Here is a 19,005-nt window from a genome sequence, read left to right on the forward strand (position 1 = left end):
ACTTAAGTGGGCATTACTTTCAACACAAAGCGGCCACGTGGGGGCGCCGAGGAGAGAGTGCACGACAACGGGGCGTGCTGTGGGCTGAGTCGTGACCCGGGGGAGATCACGGGCACTGAGGGTGTGCCAATTCAGGCCCTGGTGCGTGTGCAAATAAACGGGCGCCACTCTGGTTAATCACCATCCTATAGGAGCCACCCTGCGTGCAGTGGCGGGCGTGTGGGAGAGTACGGCAACACGAGAGAGAGAGAGAGACCGAGCTGGAGGGAGAATACGAGGCGGAGTACGACAGAACTCTGACGGTCGGATTGAATGAGAACCACCGCTGAGTTCTCGGTGATGATCACGGCCAGAGGAGAGAGAGAGACGCAGTGGTTACCTCAGCAGCAATAACAAAATACATAACACAGGTTTTTTGGGTAAATATATATTTACGCAATCTAACCCCAAAAAACCTGTATTTTGGATGTTATTGGTTGCGAAAGCAACTATAATAGAGGGTTTTTTGGGTTAGATCACGTAAATATATAAATGTGTCGTTAAACCTGCCACCACCCGACACAGCCAACTAGTAAGGTTTGTCACGTAAACAGAACGTGGAAATTCGTCACTAGTACAGCACACCGGTGTGTTGGAGAGCCAAGCCACAACATTTACAATCTGAGTACGGTGACAGCCAGAATTGTGGAGAAGTCCACCTGTTTCGTTCCTTATGTAGAGGCGTAGATGTGGTGACCACACTTCTGCACTCTTGAGTCAACGTACATTATGCATGCGCATTATGCGGGCCCAGTGATATACTTATATATTTATAATAAACGTTTTTGGGTTAGATCGCGTTAATTATAAATGTGTCGTAACCCTCCACCACCCGACATGGCCAATCAGTAAAAAAGTGTCACGTTGACAAAAGACAAATAGTTCACTACTTTAGCCCACGGGTGTGTTGAAGAGTGAATCCACAACATTTACAATTTTTGAGTACGACGTTTTGCTGGTAATTACATCCTGCATCATCGGGCAATTTGCCAGAATGGTGAAGCCCTCACTTGCGTAAATCTATATATTTACGCAATTTTTGGGTTAAATCGCATAAATATAGCCACGTGTAAATATATTTACATATTTCACACGAACACAATTGAACACAATTGACAAATTGTGGATACTTTCTGATTAACGAAATGGAAATTCCAAGCGAACGAAATCTCACGACGGCCAGACGTGCCGTGAGATCATCAAACGAGAAGCCACCCAGGAGGCTGAGGCGTCTTCATCCGCGACAGCGTCACGGTGTCCCTGCAGTGCAGCAGCAACGCCTCCACCATCGCCTCGTCACTCATTGCAACATGCAGTAGATCTCTTGGTGAGTTTCCTTATCAACCAGTTTAAGTCATAACTAGCTGTGATGTTCCCATCCTACCACCTTCCGATGTTAGTTGTCATTTTCGACTCTCTGATTTTACATTAACAGGTTCAATTTCTCACTCAAACACAGCCACCTCGCTTACCAAGCTCGAGCGTTTGCTCTGCGATCTCCCATCAGCATGCTAATCTCTTACATTAACATGCTAATCTCTCACATTAACATGCTAATCTCTCACATTAACATAGCTACCTCAGGCGCCCGCCGTGGAGGCCTCTCAATAATCTTACATCATCATGCTAATTTTTACTGGGCAGCTCTTTGCTTGGTGGAAAAACCCACCACCGGCGCGGTTGCTGCCCACCACTTACATTAACATTTGGGCTACGCCCATTTAAAACCTTTTTAAACAGTTTACCTTTAGAAGCTAACCCTCTCTTCCTGATGACGAACGCTTGTGTTGAGATCGAAACGTCGTAGTTTTTTTTAATTTTCCTTGAACCTATCTACGTGATTTTGCCAAAAGACCCAAATAATATTTTTCTTTAAAAGAGTTAATGAATTTAGTTTTCAATCGTTTTAATATTTATGTTTCTTATTGTTATTTTTGTATCGTGAAAAGTGATATAGGTGTATATGTTTAGGTTATGAGAAGAGTTTGGAATGACTATCTGGAACACAATCCAGATTTTTTAGTGATTAAATTAACGGGAAGAGCCGTTGCGATTTAAGAAATCTCGTTTTTAATGCTTATTTTGGGAATAACGCTTGTTTTGTGAATAACGCATCTTTTGTGAATAATGCACCTTTTGTAAAATCGAGGAACAACACGGATCATCAAAAAATTTAAGATGCTGCCCTGTGATTACTTGCTCACGCCACTGCTGGCAAAAGGCCTTCCCATTCGAGGATCCTCCAAGAGAGCCACACGAGGGGTGGTTTTGGCCACCTCTACTTCGCTCACCAGGCTTCATGGTGGAAGAGGCAGGAATAATATAGACTTATCCCCACCACACGTGACTTTCCGATCGACTAATTTGTGGTGCGATTAGTTTTTTTTTTAGCTGCTGGGCACACACGGGCAGGACGTTTCAGAAATGTCCGTTCAAAGAAAAGATCGAACCGACAACTTCTGGATTGCTACCCGTTACACCGCAGCAGCATCCGCGAAGCATCACAACTCGAACAAACGAGTCCCCACAAGGCCTACACGAAGGCACTCGACACAAACGTACATCATCTCTGTTGAATGGCTATTGTTCCACGAGGCGGCACAGCAATCTACGGGCCCTAAACAGATCCGATCTCTGTCGTCGACAATGGCAGACATCGCGCAGAATGTCAGTTGCCTTTATTGGTTCCTAAACAAGCAAAAAGAGCAAACATGGTACCGCTCCTCTGCAATGTGCATTCCATGCTTCAACGCTCAACAGCGAATCAGCGGATGCGTTCAAAAGCAACAGTGGGACCGGCACGTACCGCAAAGTTGGCACATCCCCCGTGCACCTCTAGGCTAGCGAGCGAGGGGGCAGCAAGACAGTTAATAAACCAATTATTTGACTGCACAGGGAGTACTCAATGTCCGCTCACACATACAAAGCGCACTCGAGCAATTAACCACCCGTGGCTTTTCACGTCGAGGAAGTTTTTCACAAAAATGCCCCACGTTCAACCGCGACCGGCCATTGGCTCTCGATTAGAACTGTCGATGCAGGAAATTAAAAGTCACAGACAAGCGAAAAAACAAAACTCGCATAACAGACTCCAGAATATTAAGGCCAATGAAACAATACATCTACACCGACATTCACACAGTAAATGCCTGCCTGTTGTTGCGGAAGGTGCTGGGTTACAAGTCGTCTAAATTCCAGTTCTATTCGGGTTTAACATTTTAAGTGACAAATGTTAAAAGTTAAAATTGTCAAAATGATTTAACCACCTCATTTGCTGACAAACTCCTTCGCCTCTACGAGCAATGAGAATGAGCTGCAGGAAATTATTCAAAGAACTTCACGAGCAAGGCTTCAGAGCCGGGCTTAAGGTAAATATGAGTGCCGTGAGTCGCGTACCAATAAGTTCTCTCTATCGTCTCGCTGTTTAGAATCTTTCAGATTTTTCATGCTGCATTTTTTGATCTTCATGCGACGGCGCTGTGAGTGGCAGATTTGTGGCGGAGAGGCGCCACGAGAATGCAAACAACACAAAAATTACAAACCCCCCCCCACGACCCCCCCTCTGGCCTTCGCACCTGATTGGCTGACAAGTGATGACATCACATGCATCCCTCTATTTAATACTGAAACAGGAGGAGGGTTTCTCCACAACTCTGGCTGTCGCCTGATGATGCTGGTTGTTGTTTGTAATTACCGGCGAAACGTCTCAGTACTCGAATTGTAAATGTTGTAGTGGGTTTACTCTCCAACACACAACCGGTGAGCTGAACTAGTAATGAATTGTTTACGTGACAAACATTATTAATTGGCTGTGTCGGGTGGTGGTGGGTTTAAGGACACGTTTATATTTATGCGATCTAACCCAAAAAAAAACTCAATTATGGACAACAATAGCCGTGAAAGCCTCCTGCTAGGTGTTAAACAAAGCGACTTGACGATTTGAGAAGAAATGGAAGAAACAACTCAGATATGTATAAAAATGATCGTTGGTGAAGGCACACCAGGATCCCAATGAAGAAATGGAGAAGTGGATGAGAGAAGGCTGGAGTAGTTTGGGAACACAGCAGATTGACTCCACGAAACCGGTCGTGAAGTGATTTGGGTCGTTCAGCGAGTATAGGAAATACATGTTAAAGTCTTAATTCGTTCCGATGGCTTCGAAAGTTACCCTGTTTCACGTAAAAAACTTACTTAATAATATGTAAACAATGGATATTAATACACAAAGATACTAACAACATTATAAACACATACTATTAAAAGAAACATGATTAATCAATGCATTCATTCATATTTACTGTACCTACAACAGCACGTTGTTAACAGGGGAATGGTGGGTAAGCGAACACATTGGGCTCTAGAGAGGAACTACACTACAATACACTACACTATACACTACACTATACACTACACGTTAGGCTCTATGGAGGCTCGCCATTAAGCAATTAGTGATTAACAGGAGTGGTCGTTAAGAGGGGTTCTACTATACACTATATACACTACACTTTACACTACACTATACACTACTATACACTAATATTGATTTGAAGCTTTCGTGACTCCAGGAATCCATACTCTACTGTACCGAACTTAATAATGAATGTGCCTCGAGAAGATCTTTGTAAATCGGTGGACATTACCAGCTGTGGCATGTGCTTCATGAACATGGACACTGACACGGAAAATGCAATGTAAGTTGTAAAGTGTGAAGGGTATGGAGAGGCCAATGCTAGGAATTCAACTGAGAGAGAGCAGAAGGAATACAACGAAACACATCTCATATATTTATTTTGGTCGCCTTTCTGGGCTACTCCGAATTCTGACTACTCGAGTCTAGATTCAAGAGGTTGCACTGCATATCACATTTCATGACATATACAACTAAGTTCCACTGAGCTATGTAGCTCTTTTTCAGAGGCAGCTTGACCACAAATGATAGCTCAACAAAGTGGATTTTAACGTGGAAATGTATAACAACCAAATACTCTAAATGTGTGTTTCTAAATGTGGAGGGAATAATCGGAGGACCCAGAGAAAAATCCACGCGTCCACGCAGAGAGAGAACATTCAAACTCCAACCAAAAATACATGCATCAGGGTCGGGATCGAACCCACATCTTCCTGCGCACTAGGCAAGGCAATTAACATCTCTCCCCACCGCGGCGCCCCAACACGTGACAACAAAGGCTTCGTCTCCGATGCTGGTACACCCACCAGACGGTGATGTAGTCGTAGACAGGCTCGGTGTGCAGCTGCGTGAAGTTGACGAACACGCCGTATCCCAGCGGGACCTTGATGAGCCAGTAGCAGTCCTGAAAGTCCGGGTACTCGTCCGGATACCCCGGAGAGTAAATAGTGCCATTCAGGTCCGTGATGTTTCCTCCGCACATGGCTGGGAGAACGAAATGGCAGTCACGTATCGAGTCGTTTCACAATGCCTGCATGGCAATCGATTTATGGTGACCCGGCTTGCAAATCAAGGGACCAGAGGAGCAGCTGGCCCACTCAAGAGGAGAGGTTTGACACGGAAACAACAGGAAGGAATGACAGGGAAACATCAGATTAGCACAGTTGGCAATGTACGGTGCGAAAGAAGTTCCACATACATACAGAGAGGAATTGACACGGGTGTGGTGTGCTGATGATCGCCAATAACAGTGGAGGGCTGCAGCTGCCGCAGCTGCCGGTTCTTTGAGCCAGTGGCATTGTCCGAGGGAGCCGATATTTGGATGCTCGAATGAGCGAGCCCCATTTCCACAGAAATCCAACGCCTTTTCACGATCTCTAAACCCCCAGGCGTAATGGTATATGAAATTCATTTTTTTCCCCTTTCCGCGATCTCACTGATAGTACGCGGTGAAAGGTAGGGAATCATTTCCCACATTCCGCTCTCTCACGCGGGTGGTAATCCTCTGGATTGGCCATTATTCAGCTCCCTGCGAGCTCCATGAAGAGTTACGTCAAATGTGATGGAAGGAGGGTTCATGAATCCGTCATTCTTTGGATTGGTTTCAACTCCCTTCTTTTTTTGAACAAAAGAATGTGTAATCGTTGCACGAGCGAGAGGCATCTTATTCAGGAAACCGGAGAATTTATTTCACAACTCTGGCTGTCGCCTGATGATGCTGCATGTTGTTGTAATTACTGGCGAAACGTCACTGGTACTCAAATTGTAAATGTCGTGGGGTTTACTCTCCAACGCACAACCGGTGTGCTGTCGTAGTCACGAATTGCCAAATGTTGTTTACGTGACAAACCCTCGCTAATTGGCTGTGTCGGCTGGTGGCGGATTTAATGATACATGGATATTCACGCAATCTAACCTGAAAAACGTTTCTTAGAATTTTACTCCTGTTTGTCACATTTAGTAAATGGCATCGCTTATTTTATTCCGAGAGCTGGTTCCGCAACTCGATGACGATGTCCACAGTTATCCGTGTGTGGGAATAATTCCACAGTGCTCGGGCGCAAATCAAGAAGTGGAATTGAAAGCCACGAGGAGTGATCTCTGGCATAATTTGGAACTCTCTGAGCCTCCTTATCTTCTCTGCTCCTGCGTCTCCCATGTTTTTAATTGGTCCCGTGTTAACGTCCCGAGTGTTTTTTTGTTTGTTTGTTTACCTAAGTCACACTCTCGCGCTCGAAAAAATAATTCGGATGTCTGCTGCATTTCCCAACGTAGCAACGCAAAGTTAAAGCCATTTATTTGTGGGAATCTATTCCCCCCTTGTTTCCGTGAGATTGACGAGACGGTTCGCAGCTGTCCCAATTTGTGCTGCCCCTTTGCGCTGAAAATAAGTGGCGACTAAAGGTCCGTCCGTCCGTCTCGTTGCTTGCACGCGACAGTGGAATCGCAATTCCACGCGGTGTGTCACCCTAAACGCTACGGGGCGGGAAGGGGGAATATCATCTCACCAAGTTGTCCCTCCGGTGCGAGCTTCTCCACGTGGATATTCCTCAAGGTCATATGCAGATCATAACTGACCGCCGTCGCTATCACCATCATCATGGACGAAGGGGCCCCCCGTCACCCCAAGCCACCACCATTGCTCACGAATTTGCGATGCCACGAATCCGCCTCGCACTTTGCGCGTGAGCTGATTTCATCACCGCTCCATCTCCCATTCCACCCCCCCGGTGGATGTCTCTCTCAGATGCGTTACATTCCTTGACTGTCAGCCATCGTCCCCTTGAAGCCAGCACGCGTCCCGCCCCAGGCCCGCTCACTCTCACGAACTGTTTCAATGATCTCATTCACCTGCTTGTTTGTTCTCTAAGCTCACATGCCCTTCTTTATGTCTCTGAAAGATTGTAACTACGAAAAGAATATATGCGTATAAGAGCATAAAAATCTACCGGTATTATATACGTAAATGTGCAGCCATTTTTGTCATCTAACTGCTAGATGAGGGCCTCCTCACGCTGTGTGGGTTGTTGGGACAATTTGACCATACTTCACCACCTTAGTCGGTGCGGGTCAGAGACAGGGAGCATAGACATAGGAGCAGTACGACGAAGCATCTTGCTGCACCGCCCTCTGCTGACAACAGAGCAGCCTATAGCACCTGCGTTTGCAGGCCACGCAACTGCTGCAAAGTCCGCACGTGAAATCCAAAACGTGTTCTTTACAGTATCCAACCATTAAGAAGGTGAAACTCGTTTAATTATCCCTTCAGCGATGATGGGTCGTGTTAACCTCACCGCTCCCTCATTGTGTGGAGTGCTCTACCACATTTGAGCCAAGATTCTAATTCAGAGGCCCGGAGTTGTGACCACCGATGCAAAGACAAAGATCCCCCCGTATAGCCTTTAACAGGCTCTTGGGGCAAGTGCTGCTCACGAGCATCTACGAAGGCCGGCACGGCACACGAGGGGGTGGGTGGCCAGTACCACAGTCGACCGCCTTTGTCTTCTTAGTGTCGATGTTAATCAATCAAATTTTATTGGTCGGATACACAGTGAAGCTGATGTTATAGCAGGTGCAGCAAAATTATTAAGTTGTCAGCGCCACAACATTGCAATAGAATGTCTAACAAATAAACAAATAGACAAATAAAAAATCACAAAATATCCGAGCAAATCCAAATTATCACCAAATAACACTATAACAATAATCCAAATTACAATCTGTGTTTGTTTGCATGAGATGAATGAACACAAATATATACTACTAGCGGTAAGTACCCGGCGTTGCCCGGGCGAAAAAGACGCAACACATCGACCTACACACACAGACATTGACCCACACACACAAAGGCATCGACTTACACACACACACATATGGACTCACACACAAACATCGACATTAGATACACACACATGGAGTAACACACAAATCGACGTACACACATACAGCGACTCACACACACACATACGTAGACTCTCACACACACATTGACCTAAGCACACATATGCATACACACACACATATCGACGAAGACACACACACATGGACTTACACAAACATATGGAGCCACGCACACACATGGACTCACACACACACATACTTCTTCTTAGGTTTTTTTCGGTAAAGTCACGTAGAAAGTAAAATAAAAAACAAAAATCACGACGTTTCGGAGGCAACACAAGTCTCCGTCATCAGGTGGGACCGTCACAGTCAGATTAGCTGTATCAAGTGAGGCAATGATTCAAGATGTAATCCCTTAAAAGCGAGTTGAGGGGGGAGGGAGAGGGAGGGGGGAGCTCATCAGACTATGGTAGCCAATGAAAGGAACGTATCGGGAGGGAGGGGGGCGAGGCCAAAAGGGTGGGCGATGGACGTGGAAGCGCTTGTGCGCCAGCGGCCAATTACTGCACACGCCAACACAATGGAGCGATTGTGCGCAAGCGACCAGCCACTGCACCCGCCAACACAATGGGCAGAGAGGAGGAGGGGAGGTCTAATACACATGATAGACAAAAGAACGAAAATAATGATGGGTACAAACTTAGGGGGAGCTCATCAGACTATGGTAGCCAATGAATGGAACGTATCGGGAGGGAGGGGGGGGCGGGGGGGGGGGCGAGGCCAAAAGGGTGGGGGACGGACGTGGAAGCGCTTGTGCGCAAGCGGCCAATTACTGCACACGCCAACACAATGGAGAGAGAGGGGGAGGGGGGGGTCTGATACACATGATAGACAAAAGAACGAAAATGTCCATGTTTATACCAATGCTGGCTGAACAATGAAGAGAGTACTGTTAAAATAACTGGGGATGTTAACACTCGGTAAAGTACAGTAAAATAGTGCCTGTCAGATAAGATGGTCCAAAAAAATTTGTGATTAAGTCTTTTTTGGGTGGTTGATAACATCTTTCCAATGATTACTAAGTTTGTACCCATCATCACGGTTGAAATTATGTCTGTGTTTGTATATTTGTATGGCTTCGTGTACAAACCTTTGATGGTAGCCGGGAGGTTTGCAGAGAACCTTGGTCTCGGAAAAGACAATTTCATGAGAGCCCACCGAGTTGTAGCAATGATCGGCCACGGCAGAAGAATCAGTTCTGCCGTGTTTCAGATCTGACTTGTGCTCGCGGACACGATCAGAAACATGACGTTTCGTTTCTCCAATGTAGCAATCACCACAAATGCAACTCAATTTGTAGACTCCAGGATACTGTAAGTCAGGAACGACATCCTTCACGGATGGAATCAGATCACGGATTTTATGCACTGTACTGAATCGGACTTGGATCTTATGTTTGTTTAGAATTTTGGAGATCTTTTTGGTCACGCCAGCTATGTATGGTAACGTGATGGTTTTGGTCGGAGTTTCATGTGGCTGTTTCTGTGTGGTGGGAGAGACAGCTTGGCGGATAGTACGGTCAGAGTATCCGTTCATCCTGAGGGCCCGATGTACATGTCTTAATTCACCGGTCAGGTGGTGTTTGTCAGAAATGCCATGTGCTCTGTGGTATAGCGTTTTGATGAGAGAGTTCTTTTGGGATGGGTGGTGGTGGGAATCCGGTTTCAAGTAGGAGTCTGTGTGGGTGGCTTTTCTGTAGACAGAATGTCCCAAGGAACCGTCAGGACTCCTCTCAAACAGAATATCCAAGAATGGTAGTTTACCGTCTTTCTCCACTTCCATGGTGAATCTGATGGATGGGTGTCTAGAATTGATGTGGTCCAAGAAGTGGTTCAATGCTGGGAGGCCATGTGGCCAGATGACGAAAGTGTCATCCACATATCTCTTCCACAGGGAAGGACGCAGGGTGGATGTCTGGATGGCGTCTGATTCAAACTTTTCCATGAATATGTTGGCTATAACTGGTGACAAAGGGGAGCCCATAGGGGTACCCTCATTCTGTTTGTAGAAGGTGCCATTCCAGGTAAAATAGGTGTTGGTGAGGAAATGCCTAACCAGCGCAGGTGCATCAGAATTCAATCCATGTTGGACTAAGTCCTCAATTATTGTTAGGGTGTCCGGTACTGGGACTTTGGTAAACAAAGATACTACATCAAAGCTGACGAGGATGTCATCAGGAGATAGTACCATGTCCTTAACCATAGAGACTAATTGGGTTGAGTTGAGTACTGCTGAAGAGGTCTTGCCTGTGAAAGGGAGCAGAGTATCTGATAGAAAACGGGCTAGTTTGTACGTAGGAGAGTTTATCGTCGACACAATGGGTCGTAGCGGGGTGCCTTCCTTATGGATTTTGGGAAGACCATAGAGTCTGGGAGGTCTTGCCGCCGATGGTTTTAAAGAGGGACGTTTGCTTGGTTCGATTAGGGAAGTCGAACTCGTGATGATACTGTTGGTTTTCCTCGTTAGGCTTTTAGTGGGATCGTTTTTAATTTTGGAGTAACTCCCATCATTAAGAAGGTCCAGGATTTTGTTGTTGTATGAATCTTTATCCATGATGACCGTGGCATTGCCCTTGTCTGCCGAGAGGATGACTATATCATCTCTCTTTTTTAGGTCCGCGAGTTCAGAGCGTTCGTTTTTGCTGATGTTACTAGTGGGTTTCTTAGCATTCTTAAGAATAGTAGCTATTTCAGCTCTTGCTACATCCGCATGGATGTGTCCTATGCCTCTGAGGGCTACATCAATCTGGGAAATCATATCCTCTACTGGTATATATTTAGGGGTGACGGCGAAATTTAGTCCTTTGGCCAGTACCGTTTTTAGAGTGTCAGAAATTGGGATGTTACTCTGATTAATCACGGTCTTGTTAACATCCAGCTTTGCGATGTGTGGCTCTGGTTTCTTCTTAGATAGGAGGTTGAATTTAGAAATCAGGTTAGCTTTGCATTTGGCTGACAGTGAGTCAGCAGAAGCAGAAGTCATGTTATCAACGTGGTTCCAATCAGAAGGTGACATTTTTTGTGTTAACATTAAATGTGTTTGTAAGAGAGTCTTGTCTAAATTATCGAGTTCAGATCGGAGTAACCTTATTCTCTCCGAGATTAGTGATAGGCTGGCTTTAAATAAGATCTGTTTGGAGTTCGGTGAGGACACAGCAGCGGATGTGAGTGTGAAAGCGATGGGTATTACCTTGTTATCTCGGCATCTCTTGAGGAAGGCCAGCGTCTCGAGAAGCTGTGACTTCTTGTCTCTTTGTCTGTTAAAAACTCTAACAGATAGGTGGAATTCCTCCCCGTAGAGGGCATTAATTCTAGATTTGAAGCTTTCGTGACTGCAAGGAATCATCTTCTTAGGTTTTTTCGGTAAAGTCACGTAGAAAGTAAAATAAAATAAAAAACAAAAATCACGACGTTTCGGAGGCAACACAAGTCTCCGTCATCAGGTGGGACCGTCACAGTCAGATTAGCTGTATCAAGTGAGGCAATGATTCAAGATGTAATCCCTTAAAAGCGAGTTGAGGGGGGAGGGAGAGGGAGGGGGGAGCTCATCAGACTATGGTAGCCAATGAAAGGAACGTATCGGGAGGGAGGGGGGGCGAGGCCAAAAGGGTGGGCGATGGACGTGGAAGCGCTTGTGCGCCAGCGGCCAATTACTGCACACGCCAACACAATGGAGCGATTGTGCGCAAGCGACCAGCCACTGCACCCGCCAACACAATGGGCAGAGAGGAGGAGGGGAGGTCTAATACACATGATAGACAAAAGAACGAAAATGATGATGGGTACAAACTTAGGGGGAGCTCATCAGACTATGGTAGCCAATGAATGGAACGTATCGGGAGGGAGGGGGGGCGGGGGGGGGCGAGGCCAAAAGGGTGGGGGACGGACGTGGAAGCGCTTGTGCGCAAGCGGCCAATTACTGCACACGCCAACACAATGGAGAGAGAGGGGGAGGGGGGGTCTGATACACATGATAGACAAAAGAACGAAAATGTCCATGTTTATACCAATGCTGGCTGAACAATGAAGAGAGTACTGTTAAAATAACTGGGGATGTTAACACTCGGTAAAGTACAGTAAAATAGTGCCTGTCAGATAAGATGGTCCAAAAAAATTTGTGATTAAGTCTTTTTTGCGTGGTTGATAACATCTTTCCAATGATTACTAAGTTTGTACCCATCATCACGGTTGAAATTATGTATGTGTTTGTATATTTGTATGACTTCGTGTACAAACCTTTGATGGTAGCCGGGAGGTTTGCAGAGAACCTTGGTCTCGGAAAAGACAATTTCATGAGAGCCCACCGAGTTGTAGCAATGATCGGCCACGGCAGAAGAATCAGTTCTGCCGTGTTTCAGATCTGACTTGTGCTCGCGGACACGATCAGAAACATGACGTTTCGTTTCTCCAATGTAGCAATCACCACAAATGCAACTCAATTTGTAGACTCCAGGATACTGTAAGTCAGGAACGACATCCTTCACGGATGGAATCAGATCACGGATTTTATGCACTGTACTGAATCGGACTTGGATCTTATGTTTGTTTAGAATTTTGGAGATCTTTTTGGTCACGCCAGCTATGTATGGTAACGTGATGGTTTTGGTCGGAGTTTCATGTGGCTGTTTCTGTGTGGTGGGAGAGACAGCTTGGCGGATAGTACGGTCAGAGTATCCGTTCATCCTGAGGGCCCGATGTACATGTCTTAATTCACCGGTCAGGTGGTGTTTGTCAGAAATGCCATGTGCTCTGTGGTATAGCGTTTTGATGAGAGAGTTCTTTTGGGATGGGTGGTGGTGGGAATCCGGTTTCAAGTAGGAGTCTGTGTGGGTGGCTTTTCTGTAGACAGAATGTCCCAAGGAACCGTCAGGACTCCTCTCAAACAGAATATCCAAGAATGGTAGTTTACCGTCTTTCTCCACTTCCATGGTGAATCTGATGGATGGGTGTCTAGAATTGATGTGGTCCAAGAAGTGGTTCAATGCTGGGAGGCCATGTGGCCAGATGACGAAAGTGTCATCCACATATCTCTTCCACAGGGAAGGACGCAGGGTGGATGTCTGGATGGCGTCTGATTCAAACTTTTCCATGAATATGTTGGCTATAACTGGTGACAAAGGGGAGCCCATAGGGGTACCCTCATTTTGTTTGTAGAAGGTGCCATTCCAGGTAAAATAGGTGTTGGTGAGGCAATGCCTAACCAGCGCAGGTGCATCAGAATTCAATCCATGTTGGACTAAGTCATCAATTATTGTTAGGGTGTCCGGTACTGGGACTTTGGTAAACAAAGATACTACATCAAAGCTGACGAGGATGTCATCAGGAGATAGTACCATGTCCTTAACCATAGAGACTAATTGGGTTGAGTTGAGTACTGCTGAAGAGGTCTTGCCTGAGAAAGGGAGCAGAGTATCTGATAGAAAACGGGCTAGTTTGTACGTAGGAGAGTTTATCTTCGACACAATGGGTCGTAGCGGGGTGCCTTCCTTATGGATTTTGGGAAGACCATAGAGTCTGGGAGGTCTTGCCGCCGATGGTTTTAACGAGGGACGTTTGCTTGGTTCGATTAGGGAAGTCGAACTCGTGATGATACTGTTGGTTTTCCTCGTTAGGCTTTTAGTGGGATCGTTTTTAATTTTGGAGTAACTCCCATCATTAAGAAGGTCCAGGATTTTGTTGTTGTATGAATCTTTATCCATGATGACCGTGGCATTGCCCTTGTCTGCCGAGAGGATGACTATATCATCTCTCTTTTTTAGGTCCGCGAGTTCAGAGCGTTCGTTTTTGCTGATGTTACTAGTGGGTTTCTTAGCATTCTTAAGAATAGTAGCTATTTCAGCCCTTGCTACATCCGCATGGATGTGTCCTATGCCTCTGAGGGCTACATCAATCTGGGAAATCATATCCTCTACTGGTATATATTTAGGGGTGATGGCGAAATTTAGTCCTTTGGCCAGTACCGTTTTTAGAGTGTCAGAAATTGGGATGTTACTCTGATTAATCACGGTCTTGTTAACATCCAGCTTTGCGATGTGTGGCTCTGGTTTCTTCTTAGATAGGAGGTTGAATTTAGAAATCAGGTTAGCTTTGCATTTGGCTGACAGTGAGTCAGCAGAAGCAGAAGTCATGTTATCAACGTGGTTCCAATCAGAAGGTGACATTTTTTGTGTTAACATTAAATGTGTTTGTAAGAGAGTCTTGTCTAAATTATCGAGTTCAGATCGGAGTAACCTTATTCTCTCCGAGATTAGTGATAGGCTGCCTTTAAATAAGATCTGTTTGGAGTTCGGTGAGGACACAGCAGCGGATGTGAGTGTGAAAGCGATGGGTATTACCTTGTTATCTCGGCATCTCTTGAGGAAGGCCAGCGTCTCGAGAAGCTGTGACTTCTTGTCTCTTTGTCTGTTAAAAACTCTAACAGATAGGTGGAATTCCTCCCCGTAGAGGGCATTAATTCTAGATTTGAAGCTTTCGTGACTGCAAGGAATCATCTTCTTAAGTTTTTTCGGTAAAGTCACGTAGAAAGTAAAATAAAATAAAAAACAAAAATCACGACGTTTCGGAGGCAACACAAGTCTCCGTCATCAGGTGGGACCGTCACAGTCAGATTAGCTGTATCAAGTGAGGCAATGATTCAAGATGTAATCCCTTAAAAGCGAGTTGAGGGGGGAGGGAGAGGGAGGGGGGAGCTCATCAGACTATGGTAGCCAATGAAAGGAACGTATCGGGAGGGAGGGGGGGCGAGGCCAAAAGGGTGGGCGATGGACGTGGAAGCGCTTGTGCGCCAGCGGCCAATTACTGCACACGCCAACACAATGGAGCGATTGTGCGCAAGCGACCAGCCACTGCACCCGCCAACACAATGGGCAGAGAGGAGGAGGGGAGGTCTAATACACATGATAGACAAAAAAACGAAAATGATGATGGGTACAAACTTAGGGGGAGCTCATCAGACTATGGTAGCCAATGAATGGAACGTACCGGGAGGGAGGGGGGGGCGGAAGGGGGCGAGGCCAAAAGGGTGGGGGACGGACGTGGAAGCGCTTGTGCGCAAGCGGCCAATTACTGCACACGCCAACACAATGGAGAGAGAGGGGGAGGGGGGGTCTGATACACATGATAGACAAAAGAACGAAAATGTCCATGTTTATACCAATGCTGGCTGAACAATGAAGAAGAGAGTACTGTTAAAATAACTGGGGATGTTAACACTCGGTAAAGTACAGTAAAATAGTGCCTGTCAGATAAGATGGTCCAAAAAAATTTGTGATTAAGTCTTTTTTGCGTGGTTGATAACATCTTTCCAATGATTACTAAGTTTGTACCCATCATCACGGTTGAAATTATGTCTGTGTTTGTATATTTGTATGGCTTCGTGTACAAACCTTTGATGGTAGCCGGGAGGTTTGCAGAGAACCTTGGTCTCGGAAAAGACAATTTCATGAGAGCCCACCGAGTTGTAGCAATGATCGGCCACGGCAGAAGAATCAGTTCTGCCGTGTTTCAGATCTGACTTGTGCTCGCGGACACGATCAGAAACATGACGTTTCGTTTCTCCAATGTAGCAATCACCACAAATGCAACTCAATTTGTAGACTCCAGGATACTGTAAGTCAGGAACGACATCCTTCACGGATGGAATCAGATCACGGATTTTATGCACTGTACTGAATCGGACTTGGATCTTATGTTTGTTTAGAATTTTGGAGATCTTTTTGGTCACGCCAGCTATGTATGGTAACGTGATGGTTTTGGTCGGAGTTTCATGTGGCTGTTTCTGTGTGGTGGGAGAGACAGCTTGGCGGATAGTACGGTCAGAGTATCCGTTCATCCTGAGGGCCCGATGTACATGTCTTAATTCACCGGTCAGGTGGTGTTTGTCAGAAATGCCATGTGCTCTGTGGTATAGCATTTTGATGAGAGAGTTCTTTTGGGATGGGTGGTGGTGGGAATCCGGTTTCAAGTAGGAGTCTGTGTGGGTGGCTTTTCTGTAGACAGAATGTCCCAAGGAACCGTCAGGACTCCTCTCAAACAGAATATCCAAGAATGGTAGTTTACCGTCTTTCTCCACTTCCATGGTGAATCTGATGGATGGGTGTCTAGAATTGATGTGGTCCAAGAAGTGGTTCAATGCTGGGAGGCCATGTGGCCAGATGACGAAAGTGTCATCCACATATCTCTTCCACAGGGAAGGACGCAGGGTGGATGTCTGGATGGCGTCTGATTCAAACTTTTCCATGAATATGTTGGCTATAACTGGTGACAAAGGGGAGCCCATAGGGGTACCCTCATTCTGTTTGTAGAAGGTGCCATTCCAGGTAAAATAGGTGTTGGTGAGGCAATGCCTAACCAGCGCAGGTGCATCAGAATTCAATCCATGTTGGACTAAGTCCTCAATTATTGTTAGGGTGTCCGGTACTGGGACTTTGGTAAACAAAGATACTACATCAAAGCTGACGAGGATGTCATCAGGAGATAGTACCATGTCCTTAACCATAGAGACTAATTGGGTTGAGTTGAGTACTGCTGAAGAGGTCTTGCCTGTGAAAGGGAGCAGAGTATCTGATAGAAAACGGGCTAGTTTGTACGTAGGAGAGTTTATCGTCGACACAATGGGTCGTAGCGGGGTGCCTTCCTTATGGATTTTGGGAAGACCATAGAGTCTGGGAGGTCTTGCCGCCGATGGTTTTAAAGAGGGACGTTTGCTTGGTTCGATTAGGGAAGTCGAACTCGTGATGATACTGTTGGTTTTCCTCGTTAGGCTTTTAGTGAGATCGTTTTTAATTTTGGAGTAACTCCCATCATTAAGAAGGTCCAGGATTTTGTTGTTGTATGAATCTTTATCCATGATGACCGTGGCATTGCCCTTGTCTGCCGAGAGGATGACTATATCATCTCTCTTTTTTAGGTCCGCGAGTTCAGAGCGTTCGTTTTTGCTGATGTTACTAGTGGGTTTCTTAGCATTCTTAAGAATAGTAGCTATTTCAGCTCTTGCTACATCCGCATGGATGTGTCCTATGCCTCTGAGGGCTACATCAATCTGGGAAATCATATCCTCTACTGGTATATATTTAGGGGTGACGGCGAAATTTAGTCCTTTGGCCAGTACCGTTTTTAGAGTGTCAGAAATTGGGATGTTACTCTGATTAATCACGGTCTTGTTAACATCCAGCTTTGCGATGTGTGGCTCTGGTTTCTTCTTAGATAGGAGGTTGAATTTAGAAATCAGGTTAGCTTTGCATTTGGCTGACAGTGAGTCAGCAGAAGCAGAAGTCATGTTATCAACGTGGTTCCAATCAGAAGGTGACATTTTTTGTGTTAACATTAAATGTGTTTGTAAGAGAGTCTTGTCTAAATTATCGAGTTCAGATCGGAGTAACCTTATTCTCTCCGAGATTAGTGATAGGCTGGCTTTAAATAAGATCTGTTTGGAGTTCGGTGAGGACACAGCAGCGGATGTGAGTGTGAAAGCGATGGGTATTACCTTGTTATCTCGGCATCTCTTGAGGAAGGCCAGCGTCTCGAGAAGCTGTGACTTCTTGTCTCTTTGTCTGTTAAAAACTCTAACAGATAGGTGGAATTCCTCCCCGTAGAGGGCATTAATTCTAGATTTGAAGCTTTCGTGACTGCAAGGAATCATCTTCTTAGGTTTTTTCGGTAAAGTCACGTAGAAAGTAAAATAAAATAAAAAACAAAAATCACGACGTTTCGGAGGCAACACAAGTCTCCGTCATCAGGTGGGACCGTCACAGTCAGATTAGCTGTATCAAGTGAGGCAATGATTCAAGATGTAATCCCTTAAAAGCGAGTTGAGGGGGGAGGGAGAGGGAGGGGGGAGCTCATCAGACTATGGTAGCCAATGAAAGGAACGTATCGGGAGGGAGGGGGGGCGAGGCCAAAAGGGTGGGCGATGGACGTGGAAGCGCTTGTGCGCCAGCGGCCAATTACTGCACACGCCAACACAATGGAGCGATTGTGCGCAAGCGACCAGCCACTGCACCCGCCAACACAATGGGCAGAGAGGAGGAGGGGAGGTCTAATACACATGATAGACAAAAGAACGAAAATGATGATGGGTACAAACTTAGGGGGAGCTCATCAGACTATGGTAGCCAATGAATGGAACGTATCGGGAGGGAGGGGGGGGCGGGGGGGGGGCGAGGCCAAAAGGGTGGGGGACGGACGTGGAAGCGCTTGTGCGCAAGCGGCCAATTACTGCACACGCCAACACAATGGAGAGAGAGGGGGAGGGGGGGTCTGATACACATGATAGACAAAAGAACGAAAATGTCCATGTTTATACCAATGCTGGCTGAACAATGAAGAGAGTACTGTTAAAATAACTGGGGATGTTAACACTCGGTAAAGTACAGTAAAATAGTGCCTGTCAGATAAGATGGTCCAAAAAAATTTGTGATTAAGTCTTTTTTGCGTGGTTGATAACATCTTTCCAATGATTACTAAGTTTGTACCCATCATCACGGTTGAAATTATGTCTGTGTTTGTATATTTGTATGGCTTCGTGTACAAACCTTTGATGGTAGCCGGGAGGTTTGCAGAGAACCTTGGTCTCGGAAAAGACAATTTCATGAGAGCCCACCGAGTTGTAGCAATGATCGGCCACGGCAGAAGAATCAGTTCTGCCGTGTTTCAGATCTG

At 45.8% G+C, this 19,005-nt stretch overlaps 1 protein-coding gene across 1 annotated transcript in view; it reads right to left on the reverse strand.

The window, feature by feature from the left end:
* The window catches only part of LOC144724246 (CUB and sushi domain-containing protein 3-like), a 256,770-nt gene that overhangs the window by 65,855 nt on the left and 171,910 nt on the right, over window positions 1–19,005 (reverse strand). The window contains exon 32 of the mRNA XM_078603219.1: window positions 5,254–5,431. Within this exon, the coding sequence (XP_078459345.1) occupies window positions 5,254–5,431 (178 nt within the window). The remainder of the gene's footprint in view (window positions 1–5,253; window positions 5,432–19,005) is intronic.

Source organism: Lampetra planeri, chromosome 2, assembly GCF_965212315.1.
Source record: "Lampetra planeri chromosome 2, kcLamPlan1.2.h2, whole genome shotgun sequence".
Classification (NCBI taxonomy): Eukaryota; Metazoa; Chordata; class Hyperoartia; order Petromyzontiformes; family Petromyzontidae; genus Lampetra; species Lampetra planeri.